The sequence below is a fragment of the Bos grunniens genome, chromosome 2 (assembly GCF_055505025.1).
Source record: "Bos grunniens cultivar Pamir isolate PY7600 chromosome 2, Bosgru_T2T1.0, whole genome shotgun sequence".
Lineage (NCBI taxonomy): Eukaryota > Metazoa > Chordata > Mammalia > Artiodactyla > Bovidae > Bos > Bos grunniens.
Window position 1 is genome coordinate 107,858,072 of NC_141166.1, and position 14,348 is coordinate 107,872,419.

The window sequence follows — 14,348 nt, forward strand, 5'->3', positions numbered from 1 at the left end:
AAGAATTTAACAAGATGTCTTACTTCCCCAAACCTCAATTTCCTCATTTTAAAGTGAGGATGATAAATGTTCATATCTCACAGAATATGGAGAAGCATCAAATGAAAAAATATATGTAAACATATAGAAGAAAATCACTCAGCACTATGTATTAAATAGTAGTTATTTTTATTAACTTTAATATTTTTGCGTATGATTAAAAATATGCTCCCCTAAAATAACTCCAAAGCTATTTTATTTATCCTTAATGATTTAAGTACATTTTGGAATAAGTCAAATGTTTTTTAATATTCTTAATAATGTGTTACCTATCTAGACATTTGGAATTTTAATAATGACTTTATTATGGATTAAAATTTAATCCATTATCTAATATCTGGCTAGTTTGTGTAGTATGAGAGAAATACATTCTAATAGGTCTAATCTCTAGACATCAAAATCTATCTGAGATAAAGAAAATTAACTCAATACTTTGAAGATTCTTCTAACTTTATATCAGAAGACTGACACATGAAAATCCAACATGGATAGATTATTTTTATTAAGGTTTTCTGTAATAAAGCCCTTCTGAAATAATTGTTTATGTTACTGTCTTTCTATTATACCACCCATTAATAACTGTCAATGATTTTTTTTAAAACAGCTTGAGAATCCCACCCTGAGATGATGTAAAGTTGAATTTTCCTTTTTCTTAATTTGTCTTAGATGCTGGAAGAATCAGAAATGTGCACAGTACCTGGTGGTTTGGCCAGAGTGAAGAAACAGTTTGAGAAGGACAAAATTGCTTCTTCCTCTAATACCTTCACTCAGTACCAATACCAACACAAGAACAGATCTGAGCAGGTAATACTACTATCAGTAAAGGATAAATCCTGTCGGGCTGAAATGCTCTTATTTCAGTGCTAATATAAAACACACATACCCACCCTCTTTGGTGGTATATTTGTTTACATTACTCATCAAGAATGGTAATTTTGAAATGTTTTGAAAATCATCCTGAAAGCATATTAGTGTATTGACTTACTAGAGCATTTTGACATGTTTCTAGAAAATCATACTGGTATATTTTTTTCTCAGCTTGTATTGTCTCAAAAATGAAAATTAAATAGTCTAAGTCAACAGGTAAACAGAAATGTTGAGAACAATATTTACATTGAACCTCTGTCTTTACATTATAACTCATGATAAACTACCTGTTATTTGTTTGCATAGATTAAATTTGAAGCATTATTCAGCTGCTTATTCTGATGAGTTTTCTGCTTTCTTAAAATCATCAAAAATTGAGTAGTGGAACCCAGATGTTATATGAAACTTACTGATGCAACCTCTAAATGTTATCTTACATGAAAGATTTATTTTCCCATTTCATTACTCCATTGTCATATATCACCAAATATTATCATGGGTTATAATGATTTTTGATTGTGAAAACATTAGTAATAAAACTCATTAGATTGAGCCTGGCACTGTGAAAAATAGTAATTGCACTATAAATAGCCTTTCTATGAGGAAGAAAGTAACTGGGATAGTTCTGAAATGTTGTCATAGGACATAAAAGTATTTTTTGTTTTTGTTTTTGTTTTCAGAAAAATCCCAAGGATATTTAGAGTTGTCTAAGTTTTGAATATTAAGGCAGTTGAGTGTGTATGGTGGTAGGGTAGCAGGGAAAGTATATCAGATTAATTAAAAGTCTGATATGTGAATTAGTATTTGTTTTCTTTTTCTGGCTTTTTGAAAAAAAAAATTTAAGTAGCTCAAGTTTAAGGCAAGATTTCTTTTAATTTTTCCTAAAGGAAATGTAAATAAATTAAGATTGGATGTTGTTGTTTTTTTTTTTTTTTACTGTTTTATTTTTTTTTTAATTTTATTTTATTTTTAAATTTTACATAATTGTATTAGTTTTGCCAAATATCAAAATGAATCCGCCACAGGTATACATGTGTTCCCCATCCTGAACACTCCTCCCTCCTCCCTCCCCATACCATCCCTCTGGGTCGTCCCAGTGCACTAGCCCCAAGCATCCAGTATCGTGCATCGAACCTGGACTGGCAACTCGTTTCTTACATGATATTTTACATGTTTCAATGTCATTCTCCCAAATCTTCCCACCCTCTCCCTCTCCCACAGAGTCCATAAGACTGTTCTATACATCAGTGTCTCTTTTGCTGTCTCGTACACAGGGTTATTGTTACCATCTTTCTAAATTCCATATATATGCGTTAGTATACTGTATTTATGTTTTTCCTTCTGGCTTACTTCACTCTGTATAATAGGCTCCAGTTTCATCCACCTCATTAGAACTGATTCAAATGTATTCTTTTTAATGGCTGAGTAATACTCCATTGTGTATATGTACCACAGCTTTCTTATCCATTCATCTGCTGATGGGCATCTAGGTTGCTTCCATGTCCTGGCTATTATAAACAGTGCTGTGATGAACACTGGGGTACACGTGTCTCTTTCCCTTCTGGTTTCCTCAGTGTGTATGCCCAGCAGTGGGATTGCTGGATCATAAGGCAGTTCTATTTCCAGTTTTTTAAGGAATCTCCACACTGTTCTCCATAGTGGCTGTACTAGTTTGCATTCCCACCAACAAGATATTGTTGCCCTTTGGTCGCTAAGGCATATCCAACTCTTTTGTGACCTCAAGGACTGCCCATGGAGTTTTTCAGACAAGATTACTGGAGTGGGTTGACATTTCCTTCTCCAGGGCTATCTTCCCGACCTAGGGATCAAACTTGCAGGTGGATTCTTTACCACTGAGCCACCAAGGAAACCTGGGATTGGATATACTTGTGATCTAAAATATAGCTTTTACAACATAGGAATCTAAGTGAATCAAGTATGTGTATTTACTTGAAATTGATCGACTACATGATATATAGTCATTATTAATAATTTAAATAAATCCTACGTAGAAGTATAGGTTTTACAGATCCTTTAACTTACAGGAAAGCGGTGTGATAGAGTGTAAGAACTATGAGACTTGTAGATATGAGTTCACGCGCCACCTCTGAAGTTTATCAGCTGAGTCACGTAGACCCAGGGCCGCCTTCACGGGGAGCAGCTACACAGGACCCCTTGGGTGGAAGGGCCCTGCATTTAGTTTCATACTCTGCTATTATCTTGAAATTCTTCATGATTTTTGAACAAGGAACATTACATTTTCATTTTACACTGAGTATCGCAAATTATGTTGCCAGTACTACATAGTCCAAATTCATAACCCCCTCAAGTCAGTTTCTGTTAAGATGGAGAAACCGATGAGTCTATTTCACAAGGTGATTGTGGTGGTCAAAGATAACAACGGGCATTTCCGTGAAAGCATTTCATCATCTGTAAAATTTGATATCAATTAGGACACTTTATTTTGCAAAAGACCAAAAACCCAACCACAAACGTCTTAAACTAAAAAGCATATCACAGATTCATAAAAATGCAATCTTGTAGAAGGGAGATTTGATGTAATCTCCAGAGGTATACTAGAGCAGCTGGCTTGTGCCAACCCTTTCATTATTAAATTTTTAGGAATTTTGAAAACCAGATAATATCATGTTAATAGCTTGACATCAGCCATATTATGAATATTAATACCAAGGGAATTGGCAACAAATCAGGAATATTTTTTCTCCCGTCCTTCCTGCTTTCCTTCCCTTCTATTCTTCCTCCCTTTCCTCTTTCTGTCTTTTCTTTGAGAACCCATTGTTAAGCAGGTATTACATTACCATTGATTTACCTAAGGATTCACAGTATGTCTCTAGCACAGTAGCTAGGAGCACTTGGATGGAGCCAGATCACTTGGGTCCATATCCCTGCTCCTTAACTCGTTGTTGTTGTTTAGTCACTCAGTCGTGTCCGACTCTTTGGGACCCCATAGACCGTAGCACACCAGGCTCCTCTGTCCATGGGATCTCCAGGCAAGAATACTGGAAGTAGGTTGCCATTTCCTTCTCCAGGCGATCTTCCTGACCCTGGGATCGAACCCACATTTCCTGCTTTGGCAAGCGGATTCTTTACTGCTGAGCCACCAAGGAAGCCCTTCCTAACATATTAGCTGGTGACATTCGGCAAGTTTCTTAATATCTCTGTGTCTCAATTTCCTCAATTATAAAGCCAAGATTAGAATAGCACCCACCTGATAGGTTTGTTAAGAGCATTAAAAAAGCTGTTTTTGTAAAGTACTTAAGATTGTGCTTGGACCTTATAAACACTTTCCAAGTGTTTGTTTTAAAAACTGAATATCTCCTTGATCATATTTCTTTTCTTTTTTAACCTCTCAGCCTTACTTCCTCTGAGTTGGCCCCATTTTCACTCAAATTTTCCCCAGAAAAGACTAAAAATGATGGAGAAAAAGGAGAATCCTTTTCCCAGAAGCCCCAGGAAAAGCCTTTATAACATCTAATTGGCTCTAAATGGAATACATGTGCTTCCCCTAGAACTAAAGTACTATAGCCAGAGGATGCTGATTGGCTGAGCAGCCTCTGTGCATGTCCTCCACATCCCCTTAGGAACAAACAATAAATAGAGGCTGGGTAAAAACCATCAAACCAAAACAATCAACCAATCAAAAACAAATCAAACCTGGGTAAAAACAATCAAATCAAAAAACAATCAAAAAAATCAAAGCAGTCAAGCAATATGTGTGTGTATGTGTTTTGCAGATGTATTTTTCTCCTTGCAAATATAGTGTACTATTATAGGCTGTAATCCCTGCTCTGAGAACATGAAATACTAAAGTGTGTAAGAGTAAATAAAAAAATGCACTAAAAACCTGAATAGCTGCATGATTCTAAGCCTGTAATGACCTCTCTGAACTTCAGTTTCATTATCTGCCTTTAGACATACTAATAATACCCCATAATTCCATAAGGACTGCAATGCAATATAAATAAAATAGAAAGGAAACGTGGGAGAATGAACAAGTAAATACCATTTATTGACTCTTACACAGAAATCTGTAGGGAATAAAAGAAACAAGTCATCTGTCCTTAAAAGTCAAATTACTGACTTATAATTCTTAATGGAAATTTGAGATATCTATCAAATTTGGTTATAGGGCAGAAAATGCAGAAAACTCATGTTTTAGATATTCACTTAAATGTTTAAAGCGTTCTGAATGCATTCTAAAAATCTCTTCTTTTATCAGCAGGGATTGAGGACAAAACATTTATTGGTAGACAAACAGTTAATTCTGTTTTATCCAAATTGTTGTCATGCCTGAGAGTGTTTTCTGTCTCTTTGTTTAAAGTACTTGAGATTTATCTCTCTGCTAAGTTCTGCCCATAGCCAGAAAAATATTTAGTTTGCTAACATATATAAATTAACTTGGAAATCAAGTTTAATTAGAGTTAAAAGAAAGAACATTTGTTTTGGATTTCTGACAATATTTAACATCACAATTAGTAATAACTTCATAGTGAAGTGAAAATGTTAGTCGCTCAGTCGTGTCCAACTCTTTGCGACCCCATGCACTTGTAGCTTGCCAGGCTCCTCTGTCCATGGAATTCTCCAGGCAAGTATACTGGAGTGGGTTGCCATTTCCTCCTCCAATAATTTCATAAGGTGTAATATGAATTCCAATCTGCCTCTTTTTTTTTCCTAATGTATTGAAGTGAGATGTTTCAAGGTAATTAGCTATTTGGAAGCAGTTTGTCTAGAAGACAGGCAACAGGACTAAACAGGTTTTGAAAATTAAGCTATCTCTGAGGGTAAAGTTCCCTCTTTTTTTAATTGATTATACCTATTGAAAAAGAGGTTTAAATAGTGGGGGGAAAGCAGGTTCTAGATACAGGAACACTCACTATGCCAAACATTTTAAACTGGGAATAATGTCCTATTTATGTATTCTAGACTTCGACTTCAGAGAAGGCAATGGCACCCCACTCCAGGACTCTTGCCTGGAAAATCCCATGGACGGAGGAGCCTGGTGGGCTGCAGTCCATGGGGTCGCTACAAGTCGGACACGACTGAGCGACTTCACTTTCACTTTTCACTTTCATGCATTGGAGGAGGAAATGGCAACCCACCCCAGAATTCTTGTCTGGAGAATTCCATGGACAGAGGAGCCTGGTGGGCTGCCGTCTATGGGGTTGCACAGAGTCGGACACAACTGAAGCGACTTAGCAGCAGCAGCAGCAGCAACAGTTAGCAACATCACTTCTAGCTTGTGGGAATATCCTTATGTAAATTAGAAAAAAAGCCACTCTGGACAGTCATGGTCTCTGGGTAACAGGGGTGTGGAGTTCAGCTTCTTAGAGGAATGTGTTGGGGAAAACTTTATTATTATCAGTGGTTCTGGTAGTTAGTACTGTTTTTAATATCACCCATTTAGAGCCTGTTTTTCAAAGTATCCGTTACTTATTCCTGTAGATAAGAATGAAATCCAACCCTCCTTAAGGGATTATGAGCCATTCAGCATGTGTCCTGTTGATATTTAGATTAGAAATACCACATTAGCATTGTTTCTCATTTTGTCTTAGGACTGAATTCTCAGAATTCTATGCCAGTGAAAAGCAGTAGGTTCTTAATACTAGAATGGAAAGGACCACTTAAGAGGGATATTTTTAATCCACTCACTACAACAGGCTCCATTTGGGAAAACATTCTGAATAATCCATCCCCTCATCTTTAAAAAGAGATCTTGAAGTACATGGAGCAGATATTAGGATAAATGTGTTGTTGGTAGGAAAATGTCATTCTGCTTGTCAGAGTTTATTTTCACTCACCCATTGTATGGTTGCTGGGTTGTTGTTCTTTTTAAAGACTTTCATCCTCTCTTTCTTCATTTTTAACAGCTTTATTGAGATAATTTGCATACCATAAGGTTCACCCATTTTAAGTATACAGTTCAATGGCTGTTTAATATATTTACAAAGTTGTGCGGTGTCGCCACAATCTAATTTTAGAACTTTCCCATTCCTCCAAAAACCAAACCTTGGACCCATTAGCAATCTTAGGACCTTCCTTCTCTGAGCCATATTCTCACATTCAGGATTTGATCTTCATCCTCTCATGCTTATTTCCTCTTCTTCTTTCTCTTGTATTTACACAGTACTGAGTAGCTCTTTGTGTATTAATTGTGAAGTCCTAGCAGCTCTTTTCTGGAGTTGCTTCTTTTTTTCCTCATTTTAAGTGTTCTACATAGGGAAGAACAGATGGAGCTCCAAAAATCTGGTAAGTACTCAGTGCAATGCTGTGCTTAGGTAATTGCTTTCATATGAGAACGGCTGCACTGAATCTATGTCAAGAGTCTAAAGCATGCCTGACTTCCACTCCCTGCTGCCAAGTCTGATGTGGACCAGTAGGGAGCTGCAAGACAGGGTGTATCTTTCCACACACATCTGCTGTTGCAAAAAGCCTCACATAAACAGTCGTACTCTATTAAGATTATGTGGATTTGAAGCAATCTCTAGACAATTTTAGGTTGATAGAAAACATTTTTGACAGCTTGTGATATATCTGACATCTGTGTGTTTTAGACTCTTTAAAGGTGACCCATAATTATTTTCTAGGAAGCTAAACATATTTTTATCAACTGTATGTCCACATTGCAAAGCATTTCTCATAAAAAGTGTTTTAAGCCTGACTTCAGCTTTCTGCCACATAGATAATTTTTCAAGGGCCTGGATTGCTATTAACAACCCCAACCTAACCTATATCTCTATCAGCACACAGGATTGTGACCAAAAGTATGTCTTGAAAAAAAATTTTTTTTTTTTAAGTTGTGTGCATGGTTTTTAAATGACTATTGTAACTAAAGTAACCCAATCAAACAGGCAGTTTAGAGGAATGGTTAAGCCTATCAGTTCCAGAATCAGACAGCCCAGGTTATAGTCTCCTGAGTTAACCACATAACCTCCTCTATAAAATGAGGATTAAGTAACATATGTGTTAAGAATAAAATGAGGTGGTTCATGTAAAATTCTTACCAGAACTGACCAGCAGATATGAACGGTTCCGTAACACCAGCTACTATCAGTAGTAGTATTGACATTACTTTGCCATTCAAAGTAGAATACGATTCATAAACTTATTTTATTTATAAGTAAAATGACAAAGAAGGATGGCATTATTCTATGCCTCACACCTTCTTTCTTTTCGCCTTTTTGGCCTGGGGAGACAGAACCATTTCCTAGAAGCTCATTAGGCAATTCGAGATTAGTTTAAAATTAACATCCCTGAATATGCTTTGCAACTGGTAACCTCCCGCTACCCAGTCTCCATCTGCCTCCTCTCTTCCTATTCATGTCCACCTTCCTATAGCTCTGTATGTCTTGGTGAAACCATGTCCAGTTCTAACTGTTGCTATTAGACCTGCACACAGGTTTCTCAAAGACAGGTAAGGTGGTCTGGTATTCCCATCTCTTTACGAATTATCCATAGTTTTTGTGATCCACAGTCAAAAGCTTTGGCATAGTCAGTAAAACAGAAGTAGATGTTTTTCCAGAATTCTCTTGCTTTCTCTATGATCCAGTGAATGTTGGCAATTTGATCTCTAGTTCCTCTGCCTTTTCCAGATCCAGCTTGTACATCTGAAGTTTCTTGGCTCACGTACTGTTGAAGCCTAGCTTGAAGGATTTTGAGCATTACCTTGCTAGCATGTGAAATGAGTGCAATGGTGTGGTAGTCTGAACATTGTTTCGCGTTGCCCTTCTTTGGGATTAGAATGAAAACTGACTTTTTCTAGTCCTGTGGCTACTACTGAGTTTTCCAAATTTGCTGGCATATTGCATGCAGCACTTTAACAGCATCATTTTTTGGATTTGAAATAACTCAGCTGGAATTCTATCACCTTCAATAGCTTTGTTCATAATAATGCTTCCTAAGGCCCACTTGACTTCACACTCCAGAATGTTTGGCTCTAGGTAAGTGACCACATCATTGTGGTTATCCAGGTCATTAAGGCCTTTTTTGTATAGTTCTGTGTATTCTTACTACCTCTTCTTAATCTCTTCTGCTTCTGTTAGGTCCTTGCCATTTCTGTGCTTTATTGTGCCCATCTTTGCATGAAATGTTCCCTTTGTACCTCCAATTTTTTGAAGAAATCTGGTCTTTCCCATTCCATTGTTTTCCTCTATTTCTTTGCATTGTTCACTTAAGAAGTCTTTCTTATTTCTCCTTGCTATTCTCTTGAACTCTACATTCAGTTGGGTATGTCTTTCCTTTTTGCCTTTTGCCTCTCTTCTTTTCTCAGCTATTTGTAAAGCCTCCTCAGACAACCACTTTGACTTCTTACATTTCATTTTCTTTAGGATGGTTTTGATTACCACCTCGTAACAGTGTTACGGAACTCCATCCATATTTCTTCAGGCACTCTGTCTACAGATTTTATCCCTTGAATCTATTCCTGACTTTGATTTAGGTCATACCTCTATGGTCTAGTGGTTTTCCCTACTTTCTTCAATTTAATTCTGAATTATGCAATAAGGACTTCATGATCTAAGCCACAGTCTGCTCCCGGTCTTGTTTTTGCTGATTGTATAGAGCTTCTCCATCTTCAGCTACAAAGAATATAATCAATCTGGTTTCAGTATTGACCATCTGATGATGTCCATGTGTCAAGTCATCTCTTGTGTTGATGGAAGAGCATGTTTGTTATGATCAGTGTGTTCTCTTGACAAATCTCTGTTAACCTTTACTGTGCTGAAAATGAGCAAAGAAACTAATCTTCCCCATGGCTTAGACGGATTTAGAAGCATCAACATATGAAGCCCCATCCCTATCCCCTGGTTTCTTAGGCAGGCAGGACCTTGGGGGATAGTACAAATACTCATAAATAAGAGTAAGTTATAAGAATAGATTCAACACTTTCAAAATATCTTGAATTGGTTGCTTTTCTTTCTATGATCATCTTACTGATTCTCCAAAACAAAATTTGTAGGAACAAGATTTATCCCAGTTATTGGAATATTATGACCATAGTTCCTCTTCTTCTGAATGGTACTGTGAGTTTTCCATTTCTGTAACCTCTTTGTTCTTATAGAACCCATTTTCAATTTCTTTTACAGAAGACAAGTGTGTTTACAGATATACCCTTCACTTCTTTCAAGTAAAAGGAGTTAGGATTGCTCAGGAGGAAAGAAATGGCATTGTGCTTATCACAGGGCCTGTGGTTGTTGAGGGAGTGTCACCTGGACCCTTTCCACAAAGACACAAAATCACGGCAGAATTTCATATTCTTGGTGCTCCAACACATGATCTCAAAAAGCTTTTGATGTTGATAAAGATGTAAAGATTATTTAGACATAATCAAGTTGTATGTCTTCTTTTATGGGAGACAGTAGACATTTAGGGAAAGTTGGAATAGGAAAAGAATATATATTTGTATAGCCCATTCTTCAATCTGAAGTGTCCTATTAGTTTAAAATTATAACTGTGCTCTGTGTATAATTACACCTAAAAAGCTTCTCAAGTATGTAGACAATATAGTATATTTACTAAATACACTTTCTTTTTAAATTTAATAATAAAATGGTAAGATACAGTATTTTAAGTTCTGAGATTATGCTAGTTTGTGAAGAGCAAGGAAAATTATAACAACAATAGAAATCATTAACATTATACAATCATTATGTTTTCAGAACTTAGTAAAATCTGCAAAAATGTGGTTTTTTCCATATAATTACTTTTATGAAAATGGGCACTTGACATCAGAGGATATAGTATTAGCTTTTTCTGCTGCTTCTGGATCTGATATTTCTCAAAATAAACCTGTCCTCTTGGGGCTCTGAAAATGATTGGATTGAGTCAAGCCTGTCTGTTCTTTTGGATGTTCATTTATTCATTCGTTTGCATAATTACAAATGAATTATCCTGCTACAAAAACAAAACTGGAAGAACACAAGGCATGAGCAAAGCAGCAGCATAAAGAGGAAATTCTTCTGCAGAGATGTCTTTAGGAAATTCTTGATTTTTTTTTCAGTTTCTTTGCAAATCTCAACATCACAGAACCCAAAAGTAAGATTACATCTCCTTCCAACAGGCTTTTCTTCTGCTTCTTCTTTATCCCTCTCTGTCCTGAGTGATCTACTCAGCATGGTCCAATAGACAGCTCTTTCAGTTCAGTTCAGTTCAGTTGCTCAGTCGTGTCCGACTCTTTGTGACCCCATGGACTGCAGCACTCCAGGCTTCCCTGTCCATCACCAACTCCCAAGGAGCCTTCATTTTCAACCCTGTCAGGAGGACAGAGCATTTCAGGTACCACCCACTAGGTGGACACCAAAAGTAGGGAGCCAAGTACTCAATCCATCTTCCTTATCCTTGGGTATATGCCATGGTCTTCTAGAGACATCATTCTGCTTTGGTATTTGAAATCCCTCCATTGAATTATGCAATTCATCATATTGCACAGTGTATAGAAATATATTTGGGGAAGATTTGTGAGGCTTCAGTGAAGTCAAGACTTTAGGCTGGGGTCCAGTTTGTGAACCCATTATCATAAGCATTTTTTATCATTATTCTAAAAGTATCAACAACAAATTCCCCCAATCACATTTTCGTTGTTTTGTTTTTCTTAGAGGATCTAAAAAAGGAGTATTCCTTTCTTCCCCTCAATTTCTTTTCTTTCCTGTCTTTATTGTTTCCAGCCCTTTCATTACTAAAGAGGGGATTATGACAATGACAAGGTGTACCATCAAGTCTGGGTACAGAAAATAGAGAAAGAAAAAGCAGTAATTTATGGAGATGAGGGAATGCAAGGAAATATGGGTGAGAGAATTAGAGATACTTACATACACAACTACTTTTTCTATATCAGAATCAGATATATTGTGTTGATTTCCTCCTGTAAAAATAGTGGTGAGACAAACAATATCATTTCAGACAAATACAGGTTAACTTATTTAAATATAATGATCATTGTCTCTGTGTTTAGCACTTATGCTCAGTAAAATTTCTCTTATAATTCTGAGATATGTAATCAAGTATTTATCTTTTACTGTTTCCTAGACCACTACACTTGAAGTTTTAAAGACTATCACCCCTTCTTAGCAAAGTCTATTTGAATCTCATCTGCTCTGACCCCTCCTTACAGAACTAATTTGATCTTCAGTCATGAATCTCCAGCAAGTGGGTGGGTGTTCTACCCTTTACATTGCCCTGGAGTTGATAAGTACAATTGGAGGAAAATCCAATACAGGTCAAAGGCTATGTCCTTAAATTTCAATTCATCTGATTTGTTTCTATATATGTATAGGAGTTAAATGGCTCAATTTTTAAAAGCTATAGATGTATCAGTTCAGTTCAGTTCAGTCGCTCAGTCGTGTCCAACTATGTGCAACCTCATGAACCTCAGCATGCCAGGCCTCCCTGTCTATCACCATCTCCCAGAGTTCACTCAAACTCACATCCATCGACTTGGTGATGCCATCCAGCCATCTCATCCTCTGTTGTCACCTTTTCCTCCTGCCCCCAATCCCTCCCAGTATCAGAGTCTTTTCCAATGAGTCAACTCTTCGCATGAGGTAGCCAAAGTACTGGAGTTTCGGCTTTAGCATCATTCCTTCCAAGGAACACCCAGGGCTGATCTCCTTTAGAATGGACTGGTTGGATCTCCTTGCAGTCCAAGGAACTCTCAAGAGTCTTCTCCAATACCACAGTTCAAAAGCATCAATTCTTCGGCTCTCAGCTTTCTTCACAGTCCAACTCTCACATCCATACATGACCACTGGAAAAACCATAGCCTTGACCAGATGGACCTTTGTTGGCAAACTAATGTCTCTGCTTTTGAATATGCTATCTAGGTTGGTCATAACTTTTCTTCCAAGGAGTAAGTGTCTTTTAATTTCATGGCTGCAGTCACCATCTGCAGTGATTTTGCAGCCCAAAAAAATAAAGTCTGATACTGTTTCCCCATCTATTTGCCATGAAATGATGGGACTGGATGCCATGATCTTCGTTTTCTGAATGTTGAGCTTTAAGCCAACTTTTTCACTCTCCTCTTTCACTCTAAGAGGCCTTTTAGTTCCTCTTCACTTTCTGCCATAAGGGTGGTGCCATCTGCATATCTGAGCTTATTGATATTTCTCCTGGCAATCTTGATTCCAGCTTGTGCTTCTTCCAGCCCAGCATTTCTCATGATGTGCTCTGCATATAAGTTAAATAAGCAGGGTGACAATGTACAGCCTTGACGTACTCCTTTTCCTATTTGTAACCAGTCTGTTGTTCCATGTCCAGTTCTAACTGTTGCTTCCTGACCTGCATATAGGTTTCTCAAGAGGCAGGTCAGGTGGTCTGGTATTCCCATCTCTTTCAGAATTTTCCACAGTTTATTGTGATCCACACAGTCAAAGGCTTTGGCATAGTCAATAAAGCAGAAATAGACGTTTTTCTGGAACTCTCTTGCTTTTTCGATAGATGTATACTTTTAGGCAAAATGAAACTATTTAAACATCTACTTAAAGCAAATAGTTCTTTGTCCTTTTTTTGTAAGAGTCTCTTTTCAATTTTGAGACCCCTCTAACTTTTGTATTTTTTAAATCTTTGCATGTGATTACCAGTATTATATTGATAGAAAAGATGTTTCACTGAATCACCAACCTTAAAAGAAATAAAACTGTGCAGTTACCTGATAGACTAGTGAAAACCATATTAGGGGGAAAAGACTCAGTGATTTTTGAAATCAGTGTGCAATAAAAATTACAGCACATGAATTTTTTAATTCTTTGAAGGTGTTTCAGAGCAGTTCTTCAGCATAAATATTTAGCTACTTGAGGATAACGACCCTCCTTTCTTGTTCCTAGTTTAAACACACTTTAGGTACATCACAAGTGCATGTTGAGCACATAACTTACTGCTTTTAGGTGTTAAAGCATTGATTCTATACTGATGGAATTCTTGTTAACCTCTGTACCATGGTATATGTTTGGAATTTTCAAATCCTGTGCAGCATTTTCCCTTTAACTCCTTTTACTGATTAAGTCCATGGGTAATCAACATGTAGAATTTAAAAATGGGAAAATTCTTAACAAATCAGATGTTATAAAGTGTGAAGGGCCTTGTGTATTTCCTGACATTTACAACAGTCAGTGGTAGGTCTTTCTTTCTGTCTCCTTCAATACTTCCCTACACTCTATCCCGGCAGATTACAAATCAGGATTCTAACTGCGACTGAAATTAGCTGTCATTTACTTACCTGATTTCTCACTTGAATTGATGACAAACTCCAGCTCATAATCTACCGTTCCTATTTCCACTTCATTATCTTTCCATTCCTGATGTTACTAGTAGATACATTCACTAGTGCAACTGCAACTAATTACCCTTCTATTTTTCAGAAGTTTCCCTCATTTTGAAGAAAACCCAAGTGATCAGAGTAATTTGTAATCATAATTAATAATTACCCTGAAAGG

At 36.9% G+C, this 14,348-nt stretch overlaps 1 protein-coding gene across 3 annotated transcripts in view; it reads left to right on the forward strand.

Annotated features, from left to right (window-relative positions):
* The window catches only part of XIRP2 (xin actin binding repeat containing 2), a 693,360-nt gene that overhangs the window by 645,758 nt on the left and 33,254 nt on the right, over nucleotides 1-14,348 (forward strand). For all 3 annotated transcript variants that reach the window (XM_086355933.1, XM_086355934.1, XM_086355928.1), the window contains one exon: nucleotides 706-843. In XM_086355933.1, coding sequence (XP_086212059.1) covers nucleotides 706-843 — 138 coding nt within the window. The remainder of the gene's footprint in view (nucleotides 1-705; nucleotides 844-14,348) is intronic.